At 41.7% G+C, this 25,345-nt stretch overlaps 1 protein-coding gene across 6 annotated transcripts in view; it reads left to right on the top strand.

Annotated features, from left to right (window-relative positions):
* The window catches only part of Bin2 (bridging integrator 2), a 35,988-nt gene extending 13,693 nt beyond the window's left edge, over nucleotides 1-22,295 (top strand). Inside the window, exons 3-14 of one of the 6 annotated variants that reach the window (XR_004517257.1) lie at nucleotides 5,017-5,071; nucleotides 5,353-5,447; nucleotides 6,025-6,120; nucleotides 7,759-7,866; nucleotides 8,188-8,273; nucleotides 9,682-9,757; nucleotides 10,809-10,891; nucleotides 16,589-17,270; nucleotides 18,938-19,015; nucleotides 20,868-20,930; nucleotides 21,683-21,810; nucleotides 21,955-22,294. Coding sequence is in view for 5 of the 6 variants with exons in the window: in XM_033763630.1 (XP_033619521.1) it covers nucleotides 5,017-5,071; nucleotides 5,353-5,447; nucleotides 6,025-6,120; nucleotides 7,759-7,866; nucleotides 8,188-8,273; nucleotides 9,682-9,757; nucleotides 10,809-10,891; nucleotides 16,589-17,270; nucleotides 18,938-19,015; nucleotides 20,868-20,930; nucleotides 21,683-21,712 (1,452 nt within the window). In the remaining variant the exon portion in view is untranslated. Of the gene's footprint in view, nucleotides 1-3,244; nucleotides 3,486-5,016; nucleotides 5,072-5,352; nucleotides 5,448-6,024; nucleotides 6,121-7,758; nucleotides 7,867-8,187; nucleotides 8,274-9,681; nucleotides 9,758-10,808; nucleotides 10,892-16,588; nucleotides 17,271-18,937; nucleotides 19,016-20,867; nucleotides 20,931-21,682 lie in introns of all 6 variants that reach the window. The other 5 variants (XM_033763634.1, XM_033763631.1, XM_033763630.1 and 2 more) reach the window with 5 other exon arrangements.
* Nucleotides 22,296-25,345: the final 3,050 nt, after the last annotated feature.

The raw sequence follows: 25,345 nt of genomic DNA, 5'->3' as shown, positions 1-25,345 counted from the left end.
CAAAAAAAAAAAAAAAAAAAAAATCTAACTAAGCCAGTAATGGTAGCACATAGCTATAATCCCAGCTACTGTTTTAGGCAGAGGTAGGAGGATTGTAAGTTTAAGACCAGCCTGGACAGTTTAGTGAGACCTTGTCTCAAAATAAAATTTAAGAAGGGTAGGGCTGTAACTCTGTGGTAGAATGCTTTCCTAGTAGACACGAGTCCCTAGCTTCAGTTCCCAATACCAACAGCAACAAAAAAAATCCCAATCAAGGGGATGTTGCTCAGTAGTAGGGGTCTTGCCTAGCATGTACAAGGCCCTGGGTTCCTTCCTTAGCACTGGAAAAAAAAAAACAGTATTCAAATTCCCCTGATTGAATCATCAGTTTTTTAACAGTTTAAATCAGCAGTTTTATTGACATGTTTAAACCTCTTGGGTCTAAAGTTAAATCTTTTAATCTATAGATTCTGATACCTCACTAACTGGAGTTTATTTATCGGTACCATATTGTTTGCGCCAGTTCTCCCATAGTCTGGATCTTACTGGTTAAATTCTCACGGTACGACTTCCTATTTCATTTATTTTCTGCAAATTGATAGGCTTAGAGGCTTGACAAAATTTAGGTTTTTGTTTTTGTTCGGGTGGCAAGAATACTTCTCAGGTGTTACGTTAATCTTCCATCATGAGGCACGTAGTGTCTGGTTGTCCTCTTTTGCGTGTGACACTAACAGCCGCTGGTAATCATTAACTGTGTAATCAACTTTTTATTAATAGCTTCTCCCCTAACTCCCAACTTCCTAGCTTAATTTCAAGGCCTTGCTTCTTGCCTAGGTTTCTGGTCAAATTTCCATAGGTAAATTTTCTTTGAAAATGTCCTTGATTCCTTCTTATCCTCCCTTCAGAACATATTGCATAGGAAGAATTACTTTCCTCAAGCAGTACTTTAATCTATTACTTCTGGTACTGACAGCTGCTTCCAATTTATTGCCTTTAAAAGCAAATCTAAAATCTAGTTTCATCTTTCCCTCTTGGATTGCCATTGGATCAAGCACTTTGAGCTTTTTTTTTGTTTTGTTTTTTTGTTTTTTTTGTTTTTGAGACAGGGTCTCACAGCAGTTCAGACTGCTCTGAAACTCACTGTGTAGCCCAGGCTGGTCTTGAACTCACAGCGATCCTCCTGCCTCAGCCTCCCAAGTGCTGGGATTACAGGCGTGTGCCACCACACCTGGCATGTTGAGCATTTGGATTTGATCACACTGTTTTTGCTTGTTTTGCTGCATGTTTGGGTTCCTCTAAGTCCATTTTCTCTAGCAAGTAGGGAACCTCAGGACAAGGACCTTCTTCTCTATCCTTAGTACCCTGCTCTCTCAGGATCTAGCTCTTTCTTCTTGTGATAATTTCTACAGTCAGTGGTTCATTAGCTGAGGGCTGGGACTGTTTGTATAAGGGGCAGGAAGGACTGACTCAGACTCTTTATGAAATACCAAGAAATTGGCAAGGTTTCAGAGAGCAGAAGTGATAAAATCATAACATCTCCAGCTAGGAATGGCTTTACCTGCATTTATATAGTAGGTGAGGAAACTGAAGCCAGAGTAGTGGAATAACTTGTTAGTTGGGAGTAGAGCCAAGTCACTTGAGTCACAGACGAGAGTCCCTAACACTGTGAATGTTAGGAGAAGATGGCCGAATTGATCAGCCTGGAGCCATTTCAGGTCAGAGAGGTGAAATGATAACCAGTGCTGTCCCATCTCCCTGGACCTCACCTCCTTTCAGGGTTATCACCTCCATTTACATTCTCATACTTCATCTCTTCAGAGGACAGAGCAAGAACGTGAAGGAAAAACTTGGTGACTAGGAGGCAATTCTCAAACACGGAAATGGAGGCAGGCTCTGTGAAGGTGCAGTGTCAGGCAGGAGGCATTCACATTTCTACCTAGGGAACTGATTTTGAAAAGTACATAGTCATATATGATACATGATGGGCCTTGATTACTGATATTTCTCAGGCCATATGATACCAACTGGGGAAACTAAGAATTTCATTTGTAGAAATTATGCAAGATAGTTAATGGTTTTTATTATTCAAATATATTTTTTAAATCAGGTTTTCATGGTATAATAAAAAGTTAAATCTATATTATTTTCTTTCAAAAAGAATTTGAGCCAGGAGTGGTGATGCATGCCTGTAATTCCAGCACTTTTGAGAGGCTGAGGCAGGAGGGTCACCATGAGTTTGAGGCCAACCTGGGCTGCATAATGAGTTCAAGGCCAGCCTGAATGACATAGAAAGACCCTGTCTCAAAAACAAACAAATATACAACAACAACAAAAAGAATTTGAAATCCTTGTTCATTTTAATAATCTCCAGTATAGAAACCAGTCTACAAGCTCGAACCTGACCAAGGGATGACAAGGATGAGAAACAAAGAGACACAGAATCAGGTTTAAATCTGGAGGGCCAGGGGCCTCATTGTCCCCCTTCAACAGTGAAACCCAAGTGACTGGCGCACCTTGGCTTTATTCACTCAGACACGGGCACAGGCAGTTACGGTTAAACAGGGTTCACCTGTCTCCCACCCTCCATGGTACTTGTCTGGATAAACAGCTTCAGGTGTTTTCACTTTTCCCTGCAGTGTCAGCACACTTGCATGCCTCTTTCTTCTCGTGCTCAGCGAGGAGGCCAGTGAGGCCTCAGTCTTCCCATCTGGTCTGCCATAGTCCAGGACTTTTTCAAAGCTCTTCAAAAGCTTTTACTATCACACTTTAAAAACTCACAAACTTACACCTGCCATATTCATGATTATTTGTTTATTTAATTGGGCCTTTTGAGAAAGGGTCTCACTATGTAGTTCAGTTTTCCTTGAGCTCACTGTGCAGCCCAAGCTGGCTTTGAATTCGCAGCAGTCCTGCCTCAGCCTCCCAAATGCTGGGATTGCAGGCGTGTGCCACTACGTTCAACTGCATATTCATGTTTACAGGACATTATGTACAATGTCATTTAACATCTTAGACTCCATACTTTTTTATGTCAATAAAAAGGAAGAAAAGGGGCCGGGGATTTAGCTCAGCGGTTCGGTGGCCCGCCTGAGTTCAATCCCCGGTACCAAAAAAAAAAAGGAAGAAAAGCGTGAGAAACCCTTCCTGGTTCCATTTCTGAATTTTGTAAACTGTCTCTGTTATACCACTAAAAGTGCTTTCTCAAAGTTACTGGTCATCTCCTGTTACCAAGTCCAGTGGATTTACTGATTTTTCCTGCTTTCAGGCTTCTCTGTAGCATCGGACTCTGCTGATCCTTTCTCTGATTTTCTCTTCGGTCCTCACTTGCTGTGATGCACTGCACAATCCCACTTTTCCAGCTCTGACAGTGCTTTCCACTCTTCAAGACTGTCTGTGTCCTTACAGCCTTTCAGCCCGGCTTTCAGCCATTTGAGAGGGACTTTGAACCTGAAGTATGGTCAGAATTTGGACTGGCTCAGAAGTGGACTCTGGAAGCAAAAAGATAGGTGAAAAAGCCCGGTTTCCTTTGTTTATTTGACAAAGTAGATCTAGGTTTCCTGCTGAAATTAAATGATAGTGACCTTTCTCCCAAGGAAAAATGTTAAGTCATTAGATACAGTTTTCTGAATTTTCATTGTTCTGCTCATAATTTTTTATACTTTTGATATGATTAATAGTCTGTCTAGTAGTGAACAAATGCACAAAATACAGTATTTCATAGTGTACTGTATAACATACCTTATTTTCAAATACTCCATCCCCTGAACTGGTCTGTTCTGTTCAAGGTGAGTTCTGTGGAGTGGCCTATGAGAAAAAATATATGTGGAAAAGCTGTCTTCAAATATATCGGGAGGAAAAATTAGATCTACCCTGTGGTTACAGAAGACAAACCTAAGATTGATGGGCAAAAGTTTTAATAGAGCTATTTAAAAATGAAGTTGTAGCTGGGTGTTGTGATGCATACTTGTAATCCCAGTACTCACGAGACTGGGGAAGGAGTATCAGGAGCTACATAGCAAGACCTGTCTCAAAAGAAATGAACAAATGAAGGTAAGAGGTTACTAGTTTCTGTTTCTGGAGGCATTTAAGAAGCAAAAGCTAAACCAACAGATTTCAGAGTTATAATAAAAGCATTTCATTATCTGAAATGGAGATTTGAAAATTCTAACTCTCAGGTGATGACCTTCCTCTCCTTCTGCCACTTGTTTTCTTTTTTTTTTTGAGATGGGCTCATTATGTTACCAGTACTGGCCTCAAACTTCTGGACTCAATTGATCTTCCTCCCTCAGACTTCTGAATGCCTGGGACTACATGTTCACCATGCCCGACTCCCCACTTGTTTAGAAAGAGGAATCCTATTCTGCATTTGAGTATCCTGTCCAAAAAATATGAGAGTTCAGACATAAGAGCAAAAAGGGAATTAGAGACAGATGGTAGAACTATCATGGAAGACACTGAGGTTGAACAGAAGGAGAAGCAATGACTAGGCTCGTTGGGGAAGTGTAAACAGGCGACTGATAGAAAGATAAAGTGAAGCAAGGCAAAAGATGGTGGTGGGGGAAAGGAGTATCTGTGTGAGTGTACAGAAAAGGAAGTGGCCTTGTATCTGTACAAGATGGCGGCAGTTTGCCCTGTGAGCAGAGTGTGAACCAGAAGACCACATAGATCAGTGGTGGCGAAACTGGCCCAGGCTGTGTGTATCACTTAAAGCTCTAAAAGGTTCTCCATCACTGACATAAATAGTATCAAATGGAAGACACTTCAATTTCAATCGAAGAGCTTGGGTAAACGCTCCTGTTCACTGGGAGGGAGAGCAAGCAGAAGAAAGAAAACATGCCAATGCAATGAAACTTCTAGCAACTGTCCGACTTAAAAGTTGACCTATAACTTTTTGGTAAAGATTAATTTTTAACAATTGTGAATATTTCAAGAAATACCGGGAGTGAGTTATGCATATGGTGGACTTTTCAACTTTGATCTCTAGGGCATCTTTTGAAATTCATCTCTTTAGTCACTAAAGCTACTTTTTCCTTTCAGGCAGAAGGCCACAAGCTGAACAAGGACCTGAAAAACTTCCTTAGTGCAGTCAAAGGTGGGCACAGGAGAATCCAGAGGGCATTTATTCAGATGCTAAGAGGTCGGGGGGGGGTGGAAAAAAACAACCAACCCAAGAGCTTTACACTTGTTTGCCCTTGGCTCCTGGAACTCACTGGACCTAAGAGGAACAACGTTTCCTATCCGAGCCCTGTCCAGCTTCCCTCACTGATAACCTAACCTTCTTAGTTTGTCCTTCTAAGCCGCTGATTTGTGTCACCCATATGATTACATCAGATTACCTTTTGGAAACTTGATGGTAACAGAGTTCTCTTTCAGTGATGCATGAAAGTTCAAAGAGAGTGTCAGAGACGCTGCAGGAGATCTACAGCAGCGAGTGGGATGGGCATGAGGAGCTGAAGGCCATTGTAGGGGTAAGGGTGATTTGGGCTGTGTGACTCTTCACCACGTACGTCTGTACTCGTCTCAACCTCAGCTGAGAGTCTCTGTCCAAGAAAATCGGGAAACAGAGAATCTAGTTCACACTGTCCATTTGTATAGCCTCAGGTGACTGGGTCATAGGAAGAAGCTGCAACATTAAGACAAAAATGTTTTCCCTTATCTGTAGATTCCCCATGGTTTTGACTCTCTTCCCCTCTTTAATACTTTATGAAAGTTTTACCTCCTAAAGACTGGTTGTTTTTGGACAATAACTTATTCAGTTAATTACTCCAAAACTTCCCTACTCTTTTAAGCTGTAGCATCCAGGGCTCTGAACATACGTTTGTGTTCTTCGTCCCTAAATATGTGTCTAGTCTCCCAGAGGGCAGTTCCTTGGGACAGGGCTGTCTTTTCTTCCTCCAACTCTTCCCCAGAATCCAGCAAGATAGTCTAAGTATAGATAGTACTACAAAAAAAGTTTTTTTTTTCTGCAAGGAGAATGTGAGTGCTTCCTTGGTAGGCAGTTATTGAGAAGTGGAGCCCTCACCAGCCTCTGCCTCTATCCTACAGAATAATGATCTCCTTTGGGAAGACTATGAAGAGAAATTGGCTGACCAGGCTTTGAGGACCATGGAAAACTATGTAGCTCAGTTCAGCGAGATTAAGGTACTTGATTTACAAAATGGAGACTAGGTTGTATATGACCCATATCAGTTAGAAATATGTTCAGGTTAAACAATATAAGTAGCATTAGAGCCCATGGTTAGAATGAGGTTACATAGGATAGGAAAAGGATTAAGGAATAAGTTAGAGGTAGCATGAAAGGGATGTTTAAACCTAGATTTCAGTGAGCTAGCTTTGGGCTTAGTGGATCAGTGAATAAAATCTGGGTCAGGGCATCTCTTTTAGATGTGAGAAACAGTTGACGGAAAGAAAAATAGAAGAGGAAACTTCAAATACTTGAAACTCTGTTAGATGAAAGGAACTCCGCCTGTTCTGAACTGCTTGAGAATGCAGAATTAGGATGTAGCTGTTTATTCAAATAAATTTATGAAACATCTGTTTGGCATAGTGCTGATTTTAGCTTAGGAAGAAATTGGAGAGAGGTAAACTTAAGTTCCCAAACTTACATTAAAGATTAAGCTTCAACCAGGTATAATAACACATACCTGTACTTGAGAGGCTGAGACAGAAGGATGGCAAGTTCAAAGCCAGCCAAGGCAACTCATTGAGACCTCAAAATAAAAAGAGGGCAGGGATGTACTCAGTGAGACAGAGACAGAGAGATTGATTTTTTTTTTTAAATGAAATATACTCTCAGGTATTGTTCTCTGTTCAAGCAGAAGGCAAACTATTTCTTACCTTGGATATTATAGAGGAGGTTCATGTATCATATAGGAAGTTGGACAAGATAATCACTAATCTTTTCAAATATCTTTTCAAATTATCTTTTCAAACTCTGTGTTAGAGATGAGGCGGGCCAATGACAGAATTTACCTCTCCCTGATATAATCTAATTTGGATGAGATTGAGTAGATTCTCTGTCACCCCTTAGTGTACTTTACTTTTTAGAGTACTTTATATTCAGCATTTAGTCTTTAAGATAATACTTGTTGGAACAGGGGGTACATGATGCTACTGGAGCTCCAAAGAAATATATGGGGGGGAAAAGTGTATGTGCCTTTCCATATACCATAGAGCTGAGGAATGGCAGATTTAGAATAAAGACCCAAAACTCTTTTTTTTTTTTTCTGGTTTTTTGAGACAGGGTCTCACTATGTAGTTGAGACTGACCTGGAACTCACTGTGTAGTCCAGGCTGGTCTCAAACTCAGTGATTCTCCTGCCTCAGCCTCCCGAGTGCAGAGATTACAGGTATGCGCCACCACACCCGGCAATTCCTTTTAATTTAGAGGTATTCAAGGTTGTTTATTCTAGAGGCTGAACCAATTTATATTGTATTCATAGGAAATAATAAAATTTAATGCATGATTCTACATCCCCTGTAGGACTGTCCCTTACTGTCTCTGCCTGAGAATCACCATTCTTCTGAGACAGTAAGGGAGGTCCCTGGGGCACCAAACCATATTAAAAAGTAAGATTTGAGGGCCGGAGATTTAGCTCAGTGGTTCTTCTGCCTGCCTTGCAAGTATGAGGTCCCGAGTTCAATCCCTGGTACCAATAACAACGAAAGTAAAATTTGGTAATAGGACCCCAAAATCTTGCCTCTCTGCTTGATATTGTCACTTCTATCCTGGCCACTGAAAAATGAACATCCACACCCTTTCTCATCACTCTGGGTTAGGAGAGAATTGCCAAGCGGGGTCGGAAACTTGTGGACTATGACAGTGCACGACACCACCTGGAGGCGGTGCAGAATGCTAAGAAGAAAGATGAGGCCAAGATTGCCAAGGTGAAAAAAACGTAAAACCTTCCTGCTTTCCCTCACCCCAGAATGGTGCCCGGTGGCTGGGCCAAGGTGGGTGTAAGAAATGATAAATTCAGCATCCAGTGTCCTAAATGACAAGCTGGTGTTTTTTTTTTTCTGACACTTGTGCTGTAAGGGTAGTCAGAGTCTTGAGGATGGGTAGGGAGTGGGTCTGGAGAAAGAAGGAGAGGAGAGGAGAGTTAGTCTCCACACAAGCCTTGTCCCTGACAAAATGCAGAGGACAAAGGAGCCTCTAGCCATGGATTCAGGATTAAATGGGGTTGTCTTGTCTCCTGTACTACCTAGGCAGAGGAAGAGTTCAACAAAGCCCAGCTTGTATTTGAAGATCTGAACCAGGAGCTACTGGAGGAACTGCCTGTTCTTTATAATAGGTAACAACTGCAATTCAGGAAAGTGCTACCTTCCTGGGCCAGTGGAGGCCAAGACCACCTGGCAGCCCTAATACACCACCTCATGAAAAATACCTTGGCCCAGGAATGGGTTGTAGCCTCTGCCCTGCCATACTCACTGTGTGATATTAGGCAAGACGCCTTATCTCTTTAGTGCCTGCTTTCTTCACCGGTAATTCACAGATAATCATCCTTGTCCTGCCAGCTTTTCTGGGTTTGGAGACAAGATGTTCCTTAACAAGGAGATCTTAGCAAACTGTCAGCGTGAACGCTGTCAAAAATCTGATTTTATGCTCAGGTGTGTATTGTTTAAACAAGCTTGGTTCATATAAATGCCCAGATTTACATAGATTAGTCACAGGATGATCATTTGCATCACTGATTGTGTCTTTGCTTAACAGTGCAGCGTTTCAGATTTAAATTGTCCACACTGGGGGCCGGGGATTTAGCTCAGTGGTATTGCCGCCTGCCTCACAAGCTCATGGACCCCAGTTCAGTCCCTGGTACCAATAAGTAAATAAATAAATACTCCACACTGGAAGAGAAGTCTGGGCATAAACTCCACTCATACCTTATTTTCATTGTATAAGATATGTTTTAATTCATTTATAGTCGGAGTATTGTATATTGTTAAAGTTAATCCACATATTTTAAAGCCTTTTTCATAACTGCATATATTCTGAAACATTACATGATTCAATTTGAATAGAATTAAAACTTGATTCAGTTTCTTTTTTTAAACTCAGTTTCTTTAAGTATAAACTTTCCCAATCTTTTTTCTTTACATTTTTTTGAGACAAGGTCTCACTGTGTAATCCAGGTTGGCCTTGAACGCACAGCAATCCTCCTACCTCAGCCTCCCAAGTGCTAGTATTACAGGCATATGTCACCATGCCTGGCTCTGAGAGTAACTACTTCTTATAATAATTATAATTACATGGCCTTATATTTATATAGCCCTTTAAAAGATTTTTGTTCAAAGCATTTCATGTCTACTTTAATACCTCAAGAGGGCTGGGGCTATAGCTTAGCGGTAGAGTGCTTGCCTAGCATGGACAAGGTCCTGGATTAAATCTCCAGTACCACATCAAAAGGATGGGGGGTTGTCTAGGAATACCTTAAGAGCCTGAATCACGTAACTTCGTGAGCCAGAGATCTGTTCAACATTGGTGTCAGTCTGTCCTGCTATTACTTCCCCTGGTCTTTGTGTTCCTAAGAATCAGGTGTGTGCCTGGCCCAGTCTGATTAATCCATAACTAAGAACATCCAAGTCTAGAATCTAGTGGTCTTGTGGTGACTAGTTTTGACTTAGTTCCTACCATGTATTTCACATAAAGACCTCCTTTACTGTCCCTTACCTGTGTGTGTTTCTTGTTTTATTTCCTAATAGTCGTATTGGCTGTTATGTGACCATCTTCCAAAATATTTCCAACTTGAGGGATGTCTTCTACAGGGAGATGAGCAAGGTGAGACTCAAATGGCTAATGGAGACTCATAAGTGGATTTTTTTCAGTGAATATAAAATTTACTGTGATTTACATAATTTCGTTATACCCCCATATTTGCACCACAGATTTTGACTTTTATCTCATGATGAGTTAATAGTACTTAATAGATGTGGATGAACCACATTCAAACATATTTGTATTATATGGCGAGGAGAAACCAAAAAATACATACAGACTCAAGTAGTTCATCATACTACCCTGAGTACCTCTTGTGATTGTAGAGGCCAGGTATCACCTATATTAATCTCATCATGTCTTCAATAAATTTAGTATTAAAATAATTATCCAAGTTTTTATTTTCTTGATATATACATTTTGGTTGACTCTGATCTATGAAGATATATAGATAGATAAATAGATAGATAGGTAGATAGATTATCAGAGAGGGAGATGGCCCTTTTCATCTCCCTTAACAACTAAGAGCATCTAAACTCAGAATGAACAAAGAGGCTAAGCCCATGGAGGGAACAATTAAAGTGAGGACTCAAATTGTAAAATCTCTGTTTTTGTTGAGGAATGGAAAAAATAGTGTTTAAGCACGAGTCAGTTTTCCAGGTGGTTGGTCTGGGATAGGATCTTTCCCCTCGGTGACAGGCAGCCATATAACATGACCCCCTGTGGTCTTTTCCACTCAGGGATTCCAAGATTCTTCGCTATTATATTATTCACACACAGTCACACACATGTTCCCCTCCACAGTTTCTTTTGCTTGGTTAACAGTAAAGTAAGTTTTCATTCCCTGGATCACCTAAGAGGAGCTAGAATGTCAAACTCAGCAGTTATGGATATAGCCTGAGAGAGCTGCCAGTCTAATAGAAGAGGTAGACCTTAGGACACCAAGAAACGAGAGTAGCGGAAGACAGAATACTGGACGCTAGTCCATGAGAGACGAGTAGGTATTACAGATCAGAATTGGAAGAGTGAGCCATTTTTATTTTGGGAAGCTGCCTTAAGGAGAGGACCGTCTTGGGTTCCCATTTGGTTAGCCTCTCTTTCTTTCTTGCTCTAGCTGAACCATAGTCTCTACGAAGTGATGAGTAAACTGGAGAAGCAGCATTCCAACAAAGTCTTTGTGGTGAAGGGAATGCCAAGGTGAGCAATTTCTGAGACCCTTTTCTGCTTCATTGGCCCTGTGAGTGAACATATTCAGTGTTTTTATCTGCAGTCCAAAATCCTGGTCTTAACCCCAGGATGGTGGTGCACACCTGTGATCCCAGTGTTTGGGAGGCTGAGGCAAGAGGATCATCATGAGTTTGAGGTCAGCCTGAGCTACATAGTGAGTTCAAGGCCAACCTGAACTGCACAGTGAGACCCTGTCTCAAAAAACAACAACAACAACAACAACAACAACAACAACAAAACTGGTTTTTTCTTTATGTTTGTGGTCATGACATTGTTTGAACTATGCTCCTATATATTTTTTTCATTAAATATTTTGGATAAAACTAATGACATAAAAATAATATAACAAATGGCCATATACCTACCACCAAACTTAGATTTGGTTTATTTGTTTGCTGGTTGGTTTCTTTGGTGCTGGAGATCAAACTTGGGACCTTGTCCTTGCAAGGCAGAAGGCAGAACCACTGAGCTAAATCTCCAGCCCATGGTTTGGCTTATTTGAGACAGGTCCTTGCTGTGTAACCCAGGCTAGCCTTGAACTCATTGTCCCTTTGCTTCAGCCTCCCAAGTGCTCGGATTATAAGCATGCACCACTGTGCTGGGGCCTATACAATTTAAATCAACTACTGTAAAAATTGTTGGGCCAAGGATTTAGCTCAGTGGTGCTGCTGACTGCCTCACAGCTACAGGGTTCTGAGTTTAATCCCCAGTAACAAAAATAAAATAAAGATCACTGATACTTCTGGTGTCCTTTTCCCACTCAATTTCTCTCTCTGCCACCACCAAACTTAAGCCACTGTAATAAACTCCATGTATGTCTTTTTTACTTACACATATACTTACACATAAAGCATTATTTTGCATTGTTTTTAATGTTTATTTAGATGGACTTATATGCATGTATTCATATTCTTCTATAGTTTTGTTTTGTTTTGTTGATACGGGGTGTCTGTGTTGTCCATACTGGTCCTGAATTCCGGGATCTAGCGATCTCCTACCTCAGCCTCCTTGAGTATAGGTGATATAGGAAGAATACATGTAACTCCCGACCTGCTAGATATGCTGAGCTCATGTTCCCCACATTTGAAGAATTAATTCTAAGGAGCAGTAGAGGTTACCTTATTGAGAGAGATAGCTCCTCAGAGGCAGGAGGGGACCTGAAGGTGGGTTGCCGCAGATCCCACTTTACAGAGGAAGTTTTATAGAACAAAATCATAAGGTGGGTATAACATGGGTCGAAACTATGATTGACCAATACAATTTTAAGTATAGCTGCTTAGGAAATATTGGTCCCATGGGGAAGCAGGTCATGTAGCAAGTATATATGGAAAAAACAAGAACCTTTTTAGGAAGAAATGAATCAAGAGGTTCTGGCCATCCACCGAGGTAACTGATGTCTATCTAGACTTTATTGGACCAAGAGACACCAATTATATATTGTTTATCCCTTGGGGAGGCATGCAGGCATTCTGTCTTTATCCTGAAGCCTGGCCTTCAACGGATGCACCTTCAGCCCACAGTTGTAATGTGTTCTGGTCTTCTACAATGACTCCCTTGAGGGCCTATCCCTGTCTGACTGTCTATAATATTTCTACCTAACTTAGCTGTGTATAATATTGGGACTGTGGTGCATCTTCTTTTGTTTTCTTAGTATTATTTGGGGGAATTTATCCTTGTTGCTAGCTGTGCTCTTTCCATTACTGCTTTTGTTTGTTTGGTTGGTTGGTTGGTTGGTTGGTTTTTGGTTTTTTGAGACGAGGTCTTACTATGTAGTCCAGACTGGCCTTGAAGTCGCTATGTAGCACAAACTGGCCTCGAACTCAAAGCAATCCTCCTGCCTCAGCTTCCTGAGTGCTGAAATTACAGGTGTGCGCCACCACGCCTGGCTCTATAACTGTTATTGATGCTGTTGGATGCCAAATTCGTGACTTATTTATTTTCTAGCTAGTCGGCATTTGAGTTATTTTCCAGTTTTTTACTATTAGAATAATGTTGCGATAAACATGTCATTTTTCCTTGTGAATATTACCCAGAGTTTCTTTAAGGTTTATACACAGTAGAACTGTTGGGTCATAGAGTCTGTCACCAGAGCTTCTTCTTCAGCCTTACTCGCTTACTCCAAATTGCTCTCCAAAGTGATTGTTACATTGTACAACCCATGAGCAACGAACGTAAGCCCCCATGGCTCACATTCTCACTGCATATGAAATGGTCAGGCTTAATTCTTTTAAGCTTATGGATGTGAAATGGAGTTACTGGCGGTTTTAAGTCACATCTCCACAATTGCCAATTACCTTGGGCGTCTTTTCACATATTGGCTATGTAAGGTTCCTATTCTGTGACTTTCATAAATACAAAATACTTTTCAATTGGGTTGTTAACTCTTTTTGGAAATTTAATTTATATGAATTTTTGTAGGTATGTTCCAGATGCTAATCATTAATTTTATGCGTTGTAGATATCTTTTCTCAATCTGTTGTCTTGCTTTTTTGCATGTATGTGTATGTGATGTCTTTTGCCTTCCTTCATGCATTCTTCCTACTGGAAAGTATAAGCAATTCATTGATCTCTCAGAATGTGATAACTTGCCAGTCTGAAGTCTTTGTTTAGGAAGTTTTATTAAGCTCATTCTGTGCACAGACTTCTATGCCAGGTGTTAGGGATCCAGAAACATAGAAGACCTGGCCTTTCCCTGATGTGGTTTATAAGAAGTTCAAAGAGGGCCGGGAGGTAGTTCAGCAGCACAGCGCCTGCCTAGTAAGCACAAAGGTCTGGAGTCCCGTTGCCTGCACTAAATAAATGAATGAATGAATGAATAAAAGACCCTACCTCAAGAAGTTCAAAGAGCCATTAGTGGTTTAATCCCAGCATTCTTAGAGATTGAGGCAGGAGGATTGTAGGTTCAAATTTAGCCTGGGCAACTTAGACTCTATCTCAAAAAAAAAAAAAAAAAAAAAAAAAGCAACAAAAACTAAAAGGCCTAGCTTCAGAGTGAAGGCCCTGGTTTCAATCCCCAGTACTCCCCTCCCTCCCCCCCCAAAAAAAAACCCAAAAGTTGCAAGTGTAGAAACTGTGTCTAAGGAGACAAGGAATGAACAGTGTAAGCTTGCCCATACTAAATGACTAATGATACCAGTGTGAATTCTAGAGAGAGATAAGTAATTGCCAGTGTGCAAGTGGTTAGGGAAGGCTTTAAAGAGATGGCGAAACTTAAAGGTAGAACAGGTATCACATTTGTTGTTTATACTGCTCAATTAGCAATTAGTTACAGGATATTTTAAAGAATTGCAGAAGGGCCAATCTAGATTTCTGTATTAGTCAGCTTTCCATCACTGTGACAAAATACCTGACACAAACAAAGGAGGAGATGTTTATTTTGGCTTTGGTTTCAGGGGTTTCATTTCATGGCTGGCTTGTTCCAAAGCAGAAACGTAACAGTGGAAGGGCTTGGTAGAGGAAAGTTGCCCATATCACTGCAGCCAGGAAACAGAAAGAAAAGGGCTGGGGAGCAGATAGTCTCCATGGTTATGCCCCATGACACATTCCCTTCAACTAGGCCTCACCTCCTAAGGTTCCATTACTCTCAATAACGCCATTAAATTATGATGTCATCAATAGATTGATCCACTTATTATGTTACAATCCTTGTGGTTGAATCATCTTCTGAAGGTCCCATCTCTGAACAAATGACTTCTGGAGCACATTTTAGATTTTACAACTTTCTAGACAAATTTCCTTTGCTCCAGGAAATTTTCCATTGCTCCTCTATCCAGTATTAAAAGCCACACTTTTCTGTAATTGTCTATTCTCTCCAAATTTATTCTCATTTATACTGAGATATCCCAGAACCTTGTGAAGAAATTGTATTTTTTTTCCTTATGTCCTGAGCCTTCTAAATTTAACTGACTCCTAGAATTCTAGTGCTAGAAAGAACTGTAGGTCGCATAGCTTATCCCACATCAGAAACTCCCACAAGGTGAGAACCAAGTGTTCCATTTCCTCCTCCCACCCTATGTCCAGGACACAGCACATAGTTGGAACCTGTCAAGTACATATTTGAGGTAGACAGTACATAAGAGGCACATAGGAGGTGGAGTAGGAGTCAAGCTGATGTTGGCTGTAGAAGTGCAACCCCATAATACGTACTGGATAAATGTTACTGTCAGTTCTTGTTATTCATGGCAGTATTGTTCTGTGAAGTTATCATAAACACAGAATACTTAACCATACTTATTGGGAAAACCAGGGTAAGGTTCCTACAAGTCACAACATTTTCATCACTAAACAATACATAACCTTGTTTGGTGTGCATTTTTGTTTAAAACCCTTAATTAATAATGCTATTGCATCATTCATGTAGAACTGAAAATCAACAGCACTGTATCTCATGCCTGAATGAAGTTTTGTCAAATGTATTCTCTGTGTAAGGCATATCACTTTAGCTTGGGGCCCATGTTAAACAGCAAAGTCACCAATTAAAAAAAGTACAAGAACATAAAAAACATAATGAACGGGCACTTGTTTACAGTATGAGAGCTGAAACAAAAAGGCAGATCGTTGTCTTAATTGGCCTCAGCTGAGAAAGTGTACTTGAGATGAACCATTTTTTATCACTGGCGTTATGTCCACAAATGACTGGATAAGCACCAGGAGTACTGATGTTGAGATTAAAATAAGTCGGTGTCTTAGTTACTTTTTCTTATTGCTGAGACAAAATACTCAATGCCCAAAGTTAAAGGAGGAAAGAGTTATTGTAGCTCATGGTTTGTAGAGGTTTCAGTTCATAGTTGGCTGGCTCTAAAGCAGGGTGGCATGGCAGAGGGGCAGTGCAAAGGAGAAAGAGTTCATGGCAGGCAGAAGGCAGCAAGCAGCAAAGCAGCAAAGCAGCAAGTGAACAGCAGTGGCCCTCTTTTTGTCCCTTATACTCTATTCAGGCTATACACCCTTAGGGCAGATAGCTCTCACACCCAGGGTAGGCCTTCGCATTATCCACACTCAGAACTCTGCCAAACCATTCACTGAACTAATTGACTAATCACAAAGCCTTGATCCCAACATCATACGCTCTAGATCCAGCCACCTCTGAAAAGCTCTGCCTATGACCACATGAGGCTTTAAGGGGACATCTAGATATAAGCCTTCACAGTAGGTGCATGTACAGATACAAAATCTGTGTGCATCAGCTGTATAACACCCAGAAGAAATACTTATTAATATTTTGCTGTACCTTTCTAGCCTTTTCTTTACATACTTGAGAATCATATAGATTTAAAATTTTTATCACTTTATAATACAATTACCAATTACACCACCCTTCTAACATCATTTTAAGTTGCTTTATTCTGTTCTATTATTATGTATGTGAATGATAATTATTTTTGTTTTATTTGCTTTTTATGATACTGGGGGTTAAACACGGGGCCTTTACACTGAATTACATCCCCGTTCCTTTTTATTTTTATTTTTTTAAATTTTGAGATAAGATCTCACTAAATTAAGACCCTAAGTTCCTCAGCCTGGTCTTGAACTTGTGATCCTCTTGCCTCAACCTCCCAGAGCACTGGGATTACAGGTGTGCACCAACATGACCAGCTATGATAGTTATTTTTGGAAATGTGGGTTACTTCCAGTTTGTCTTTCTGACCCTGAATGCCCTTCCTTTTTCAGCAGCAGCAGTAGGCGCTCTTTAGTCATCTCTGCTCCAGTTCGAACATCCGCCATCCCCAGCCCTGTTACCTCACCTACCAGTCCCTCTACACTTTCTTTGACGAGTGAGAGTGAAGCAACTGAGGAAGAGCTGCCACCTGATGCAGCCCCTGGAGAAGATCGTTCTGAGATTCAAGAGGAGTCCTTGAAAGATGAGGGAATGGAAGAGGAAGGGTCTGAAGCAAGCTCCTCTGAGGAGGAAGAGCCTTTGCTGGCCTGCAATGGGCCAAGCCAGCCCCAGCCCTCTCCCACCACCGAGGGGGACAAAACCCAGCAGGAAGTTCTCCCTTGCTCCTCAGCTCCATCACCAGACAGAGCTCTGACCCCTTCAGAGCAGTCTCCTTCTCTCCCAGAAATAACCCTTCGAACCCGCGCCTCAAGCGAAGGATCTGAATCACCAAAGAGAGCCTCTATCCAGAGGACCTCGGCACCCCCTAATCGGCCTCCTCCACCCAAAGCCCCACCAAGCCCTAGGGCCCCCTTGGAGACTGGGACTCCAAGTCCTGGGGCCTCCTTAGAGGCCTCTCCTAATCCAGAACCACCAGAGAAGCCACTGAGGTCTCCTGAGGCCAGAGAAAAGGAGAATACCCCTGAACAGAACCCAGAAGGACTTTGCATTTCCCCCAACTTGCATACTTCTCAGGTAAGAGCGGACCTTGTTGCGTCTTTGTTCCCTTTTACAATCACCATGTAGAATTATCTTTACTACACTCAAATTGCCCCATAGTTGATAAGATGCCATTAGTTTCAAAGATATTCTTGGACACTTCTGTTTTGGTTCTAGACATTGTTTATATCTTCATAGCAATTAATTTAGTGATCTAATCCTAGGGTAACTGACTTCTGTAAAGTATTTATCTGTAATATTATCATGAGCAGATTCTTACTCATTTCTTTTGCTCCAAGATTTGAAGTTCCCAATATACACAACCTACACAGGCATCCAGAGTTTTACCATGTTTAGTGGGCGTAGGGGAGAGAACCTTCAGTTTATTTCACCTGTGACTATGGCAAATATTCCCTGAGGAAAATGACAGCAAATTTGTCATCATCTTCTTTAATGAGAGGGAATTAGAAGCAGGTACTCACAGAAGAATTTAAAGCAAAAGAGCTTGCCTTTTGAAAGATGAGACTATAGATGAGAAAAATTGAGAGATAGTGACCCACTAGAGAACGCCTAGCTCAGTGAAGGCTCTGGAGATCAGGTCATACACTGTTCAGGTTACATGGGAAAGCTGTCCTTCAGAAGAGACTTCTGACTTGTTCCTTGAGACTCTAGAGCCCTGTGTATAAAGTTTAAAAGATACAATTTTGGGCCAGGTATTTAGTTCAGTGGTGTCGCCACCTGCCTCGCGGGTGCAAGGTCCCGAGTTCAATCCCCAGTACCAAAATAAATAAAAATAAAAAATAAAAAGATAGAGTTTGTATCAAGAGGCACTTTGAACAATTGCCTCTGTATAAGAAGCAGGTGGAAAAATATTTTTTAAAAAATATATATATATAAGGAGAATAGCACAAGGCACTGATAAAAAGCAAAATGGGGAACTGGGGCAGTTCGGTGGTAGAGGCTTGCCGTGCATGCATGAGGCCCTTGGAAGGATTCTCAGCACCACAAAAACATAAGTTTTTAAAAATAGGATGCAAAAAGTATTTCTCCTTCCTTGATGTTAAGAACTAAGGATGTATGCTGTCTGGTCAGGTTCGTGGCAGGGAGAAGTATGGTGGGAAGTCTGACCAGATGACACCAGGATTCCTTCTTTCAGTTTACTGTCACTTAAAAGAGTCCCTGCTATGTGCCTGACACTTTTCTAGATGAGTTATAGCAGTGAGCAAAACACAGAATTCTCTGCCTTCAAGAGCTTATATTGTAGTGGGAGAAGACAGTAATAAGAGATACAAACAAAAATTAAATGGGGGCTGAGTTGCAGTTTTAAACAGAGTTGTCAGAGATGGTGAGGCCTAAGCAAGAAAGAAGGCCAGCCATGAGTCGTTTGGCTTTTGGGGTTTTTTTGTTTGTTTTTTGGTACTGGGAATCGAACTCAGGTCCTTGTGCTTGCAAGGCAGGGGGTGGAACCACTGAGCTAAATCCCCAGTGACAGGAGTCCTTTGGATGGCTGCAAGAGGGTACCTGGTCCATCTCAGATCATACCACCCTACTGCTCCTTCCTTTGCCCAGTTGTATGGTGACCGGGCTACCTTGGGGAGCCCCCTACTACCTGAAAGGAGCACCACAGACAGAGGACTTGAGGGTAGCACCTAGGGATACAAAGGTGTGGGACTTCCTCCTACATTGTTCACTTTAATCTGCAGGGTTTTTCAGAGCCTGGAGATTTGAAGAAGATGGGAGACGAAGAGACCAATAAGCTTATCTCAGCTGATTCTCCTGAGGTATTAAAATCTAAGTCATCAACATTGTTGTCACCTCAGTCTTAAGTCATGTGTAGTACTAGAGGCCCCAGACTTGCCCTTGGCTGGTTTCTAGTCAGAGGCAGCTGTGCTGATTGTGAAATGCCTGGGACCTGTGGACGTTGAATAAGCCCATGGTCCCTGCACAGGTTTTATTGTTCAGCTACATCCCCACCCCTAATTCAGGGTCTTGAGCAAGTACTGTTGTCTCTCCTCATTTTTCTGCTCTGCAAATAGCAACTTGATGGTAGGGAAAACCAAAATCTGTTTGCCTTTGTAATGTATGATTGAGCATGGAGACAGCAGTAGAGTGATCTTCTGTTTGGCTCTAAGGAATAATAAAATAGGTTTGCATTCTTGGAGCATTTTATTGAAAGGGAGACTATAGGCACCAAGATGCCGTTTAACCTTTTGAGGAACAGGCCAATAATACCATCCTCCCTGGGAAAGAAGTGCAGCGCACAACCTCCTTTCCCCTGAGGCTGTCTCTTTATATTTGAGAGTAATAATGTTCCTTACTTCTGTGCTCCTGGGTAGGATTGATTTGGTTATCAGCTAAGGAGACATTTTCCCTGTGGAACTGAGCAGCTAAAACATCTTACATCTATCCTGTCAGTGTCCGCATCCTCTAAAATCGTGTCCTCCACCATACGCTCACCTCCCTTGCAGATACATCCTACATCACACCCTCTCCGGCAGAAGTATGGACATATCACATGTAAAATAGGCAGATAAAAATGTGACTGGGGAAAACCCTGTTCTTGCTCAGCATTTGAGTCACTTGAGAGGGAAGGAAGGTTTTGGTGACTTTTTGGGTGGTAATAATACCTTTGAGCACATTCATAGTCTAGAAAGGAAAGAGAGAGTAAGAAGAAGGGAATTTTCCTTAAATCATGGAATTTCAAGTGATTGCCACAGTGTTGGTAATCGGTCCTATTTTACAACGATAAATTTTATAGCGTGTAAACCAAATTTCAATAAAAAGGGCCAGGGATATAGCTCAGCAGGATAGCACCTGCCTGGCAAGTGTGAGGTCTTGAGTTCAATCCTCAATACCAAAAATAAAGAAAATCAGTTAAAAAATAAATTTTCTTTTTTAAAAGCCTGGTAGCGCAAAGGTCATTCTCTGGCATGGCAGTTCTTAAACAGGGACTTGTACACCTTGGGTTCCCATCTCAGGGCCTATAACTTTTCCCAAAGAAACCATTATACCGTTTGCTTCTCTAAAGCACTTACCATAGTTTAGGATCACTTGTGTGGGAGAGCTGTGGTAGATTCCTGGGAAGCTTAGTCTAAAAATAGCAGGTAGTAGTTTTAAGACCTCACACTCCTATATATATGTGCATGTCACACATATCACATGGTGTCTGTTCACGGGAACAACTCTGGAATCTAAAGGCCTGTTTTCCTGTCCCAGCCTAGTCATTTCACCCTTTAAATCTTGTTTGTTTCTTAATTTTTATGTTTGTTTTTTGAGGCAGGGTCTCAAAACCTGTGCACACGTTTCAAAATCTACGTAGTTTGGGCTGGCCTTGAACTGTTATGTAGCCCAGGCTAGCTATGAACTCACAGCAGTCCTCCTGCCTCAGCCTCTCGAATGCCAGGATTACAGGCATGTGCCACCATACCTGGCCACCCTTTTAATATTGATTGCTTTATTTATAAAAGAGCCTGAAGGAAGGCCTTCCCTGTTGCTTTAGGCTTTAGGAAAACCACCTTATATGTTTGCCCTTGGTGCTGTACATAACCCTTGAAAAGTGTAAGGAACAGACAACCCTTCTCGGGAGAGAGGCTGAGGATGTTGAGCCTTGATAGCAGATCTCTCTCTTTGTAGAGCCACAGTGATCCTGGGGTTCCAGGAGAAAATGACGTCACAGCACCTGAGCCTCAAGAAGAGGTAAGGAGACCAGAAATTCAGGGAGTAGTGTGAGTGGGGAGACTGCACTGGGTGGACGAGGCTGCAAAGCTATGATCCTCACTGTGGGCTCCAAATGCAGGGGGCATCCAGCAGTGAGCAACACCCTGCAGGCAAGGGGTGTCGGGCAGTGGGAGCCAGAGGAACCCATTTCCCAAGACTTGGCCTCACACTAACCCTGCCTCCCAAGTATTTATTTAATGATATCTGTACTTATTTTTAAAAAGCCTTGTTATACAAAAACATACAAAAGCATTATTTATATCATATATGTAATATACTTACAGACACTTAAAACATAGCAAAATTAACTCAGAAGTATGAAACAGAATGGTGACACAAAATGGAGGCATGAATTAGGAAAGTGCGAAATACATTGCTAAGGATCAGCTAAAAATTGTCCTAGACTTTTCCAACATCCAAGAAAAAGAAAACACCAATCACTTCCCCAATTTGCAGTGCCTGTGCTTTAGGAGAACAACAGCTATTGCTACTAAGAGGAGAAAGAAGTTTCTCCTGTGAATCTTCTTGAAGAGAGGCAAATAACATTAATGAACAGTGTCTGGTACAAGTCTTTGCAATAATCCCAACACCCTGCTTCATATTTGCCTCCCTTAGTAGAAGCCAGTGGCATTGCATGAAATACAAAGCAAGAGAAGGAAATTGAGCTTTTACTCTCTGGTGGTTGGTGGAAAGGCGGGTTGGCATCTAATGCAATCATGCGTACTCCCCAGGTATCCACAAGTGAAAATGTACAACTCTGAAGAGAAACTGCCAAGACCTGCCCTACACACATCTTCCCAGAGAAACTTCCCAACCAGAGGGGAAATAAAACCAGCATTCACTTCTGGCTTCTCAGGGGGTATGAGCGCTGGTTGTCTCGAAAGACCTGGCATTAAAGGGAGCTGAGGAGCAGCCTTATGGGAGGGAGGGAGGGAAGCAGGGAGGGAAGCAGGCTCGGAGAAGAAACTGTGAGACTCAGGGAATATTTTCATTCCGGTTTTAGCATTATCAAAAGAGTCACACTTCACATGATAATATGGGCCATGACATAAGAAGCAATAGTGTCTATAGACACATGACAGTTGTCCACAGTGAGACAAAGCCACACATACCCGGAAGACAGAGAACAAACCTGCTTTTGACTTACCACTCACTTTGCAAGACTCAAAGCCAATACAACATATTTTCAGATTGTTAAATAAAGTATGGTTTCGATTATATACGGATCCTTGTCTTGACATAGGGTGCTACTCCGGCCGAGCACACTGTTTCCCACGTAGGTAAGGTTATTGATTTTGCCCCAAGCTCAGAAAGCTTTAGTCATATCCCTCATGCCCAGCTCACCATACCTCTTGGTTGTAATTATTTTATTGTGCCTTTCCAGATATGTTACTACACAAGTAAATGCTGTGAGAAAGGGGTTGTTTTAGAGCAGTCTAGTACTTAGTACTATACTATACTACTGTAGTACTATACTATACTGTACTTAGTACCTAGTACTATACTTACTTACAGTCTACTACTTGCTTTGAATAGGGATCTGAGAGGGATGGATGGAAGATATGAAACTCCAAGTGAAGGGAAAAGACACAGAGTATAATACTATAGTGGAAATGAAATTAAATGTGAAGTTAGAAGTCCTGGGTGTGAAGCCTACCATTTTCTTTCAGTGAAAATATTGAAAGATAATACCGAAGCCTGTCACGTTGATAACTAATAGATGCAAATGCCTTTCCATCTGTCCTGTGTTTAGAGGTAATGATGTTAGCATCCACTCAATTATTCAGTGGGAATGTACTGAGCACATACTTTGTGTCAAGCACTGAGTACCAGTACTGGGTACTAAAGAAACAATTTGAGAAGAAACTAAGCTTTTGTTTTGTTTTTCCATTTTACTTTATTTATTTTTTTAATTAATTTTTTTTGTTGTTGTTATCGGGCATCAAACTTGGGACCTTGTGCTTGCAAGGCAGGCAGCAGAACCACTGAACTAAATCCCTGGCCCTCCATTTTATTTTTGTTAAGCGTTACATAACACATTGCATGCTACATAATACATTGCATAACCATCTACTAAGGGTAGATGACCATAACATTAATAAAATTACAGTAATAAAAATTACTTTTTTCATCAATCAAGAAAATTCTTCCTTCATACAAGAAATGTGCCTACTTTTCAGTCCGCCCCACCGATAGGGATAATGGGCAATCCTTTTTTCCCTTACCCCTGTTAGCAAGCTTGTACCCATGATGGTGAATCCAGGGAGAATGTCCATTAACCTCCCAGCATGGTGACCTGGACCAATAACCTCAGGAGTCATTTTTTAAAAATCTAATCCTGTTATTCTTCTTTAGAAAGAATGACTATTCAGCTGAGGGTGCTGGCACATGCCTCAAACCCAGTGTATTACAGCTTTCCCTGTCTCCCTAAAAGAGGAAAGGTAGTTAAGTTCATGGTTTCATGAGACTCAGTTCATGCTGTCTGCCTCCACGGCAGAGGGGCATGGTAGAACAAAGATGCTTAGTTCATGCTGGCCAGGATGCAGGTCAGAGGAACAGTTCAAAGAGGAAGGGGCCAGGGACCATATAAAGTACTCAGGTTCATACCTCCATGACCTACCTACACACAACCAAAAGTGTGTTTTGCTGATCGCCTATGCAGTTCTCAAGCCAGTCAAGTTGATACAATGTAGCTTAATCACCACATCCATCTATTTGGGAGGCTGAGGCAGGAGGATTGCAATTTTGAGACCAGCCTGGGCAAATTAGCTAGACCCTGTCTCAAAAATGTGTTAAAAGGGCTGTAGGTATAATGGTAGAGTGCTTATCCAGCAGGTGTGAAGCCTAGGTTTAATCCTCAGCACTGGAAAAAAAAAAACTATTATTCAAAGGATATATTTTGTATGGACTACTGAGGAAGGAGTTGCATGCTCTCCTAGAGAAGAGTTTACACTCTCCTCCCTAAATACTCAGAATCTCTGCTGGGAATGGTGCCCTGGGGGTACCGGAAGGGTACAGAAAATTCTGGGAATACAGGCCACTCAGTGCAAGGCCCTCCATGATCTGCAGGTTAAGCCCAAAAACGGCAAAACCCAGTTCAAGACTTGTGTCCAGGACTTTCCTGACTCCCATTGCCCCAAGAAAGAGATTCTCTTTGTGGAGTATGCTGGAGATTGAGAGTATGTAAGTAGAGACTTAAACTCTGGTGGGGGAGGGCACACTGTTTACCCTGATTCACAAAATGGTAGGATTGTCTAGGGGAAAGTCTAGCGTTTAGAAGACTGCCGTCCTGGCAGCTGCATCAGATAGGATTGAAAGCTAATAAAATTAGAGCTGAGTACCTCTTATCTCCTGCCCTAAGGTCCCTGAAGGTCTATTGACAAAAGGATGGCTGCTCTAGTTTCTGGGGGCTCAGCACTTAATCCTTAGAGAACACTAAGGGACTAACATGGGGCTCCGGTCATCATCTATCCTTGTATAGCGTTTATAGCAGGAGTTGCAAGTGCCTCCAGCATTCTGACAGACGGGGTAAGACAGACAACTCTACAAACGTGACATGTCCAGGAGAAATAGGCTACACCACAGAGCATAACGCATATACTGCTTATAAAATTCTTCACATCAAACTGGATGTTCAGCATGTGTATATTGGATCCTATTTTGTTGCATGTTTTCACATTTAAAATGAGTTATGTGCTTACAGGGGAAAAAACATGTATTACCAATTTTTTTTTTTTTTAACTTGGGATCCTCCTGACTTAGCTCATAGAGTTCTGGCATGTACCACCTCAGCAAATCTTTGTTTTGTTTTGTTTTATTTTTTTGAGACAGAGTTTGGCTTTGTAGTTCAGGCTGGCTTTGAAATCACTCTGTAGCCCAGGCAGGCTGCAAACTGGCTATGATCCTTCTGCCTCAGCCTCCCAGGTGCTGAGATCATGGGCTAACTTCCAAATGTCTACAGACAGCTCTGAGTCTGTGGTTCTAACAATTTCCAACACAGACTATACTGAGGAGGAGACAGACCCAGACTGAAGGATCCCAGCCTTTCCTGCAATTATGGTCGGCTGGTCAGCTTCTCTTCCTTTGGAAGTTAGCCCATTAGGATTTGAATTTCCTTTTCTCTCTGGTTTTTCTTATCGAGGACTGGCTAAGCTGACCTTTCTCTTCTTAACATCTTGCCTGTGTGTCACTTTCTTTGCCTTTCTGGGTTGGATTGGCAGTTTCCCAGCACATGAACTACTTTCTCACTAATAGTGCTTTGCCTTTAAAAAATATAGAGTGAGGGAGCCGAGCGTGGTGGTGCACACCTGTAATCCCAGCACTGGGGAGGCTGAGGCAGGAGGATCACTGTGAGTTCGAGACCAGCCTGGGCTACATAGTGAGACAGGTCCGTC

This window comes from Fukomys damarensis, unplaced genomic scaffold (assembly GCF_012274545.1).
Source record: "Fukomys damarensis isolate Sample0158 unplaced genomic scaffold, DMR_v1.0_HiC HiC_scaffold_15, whole genome shotgun sequence".
In the NCBI taxonomy this organism is placed as follows: domain Eukaryota; kingdom Metazoa; phylum Chordata; class Mammalia; order Rodentia; family Bathyergidae; genus Fukomys; species Fukomys damarensis.
The sequence above is the reverse complement of the archived record's forward strand: the minus strand, read 5'-3'. Positions and strand labels throughout refer to the sequence as shown.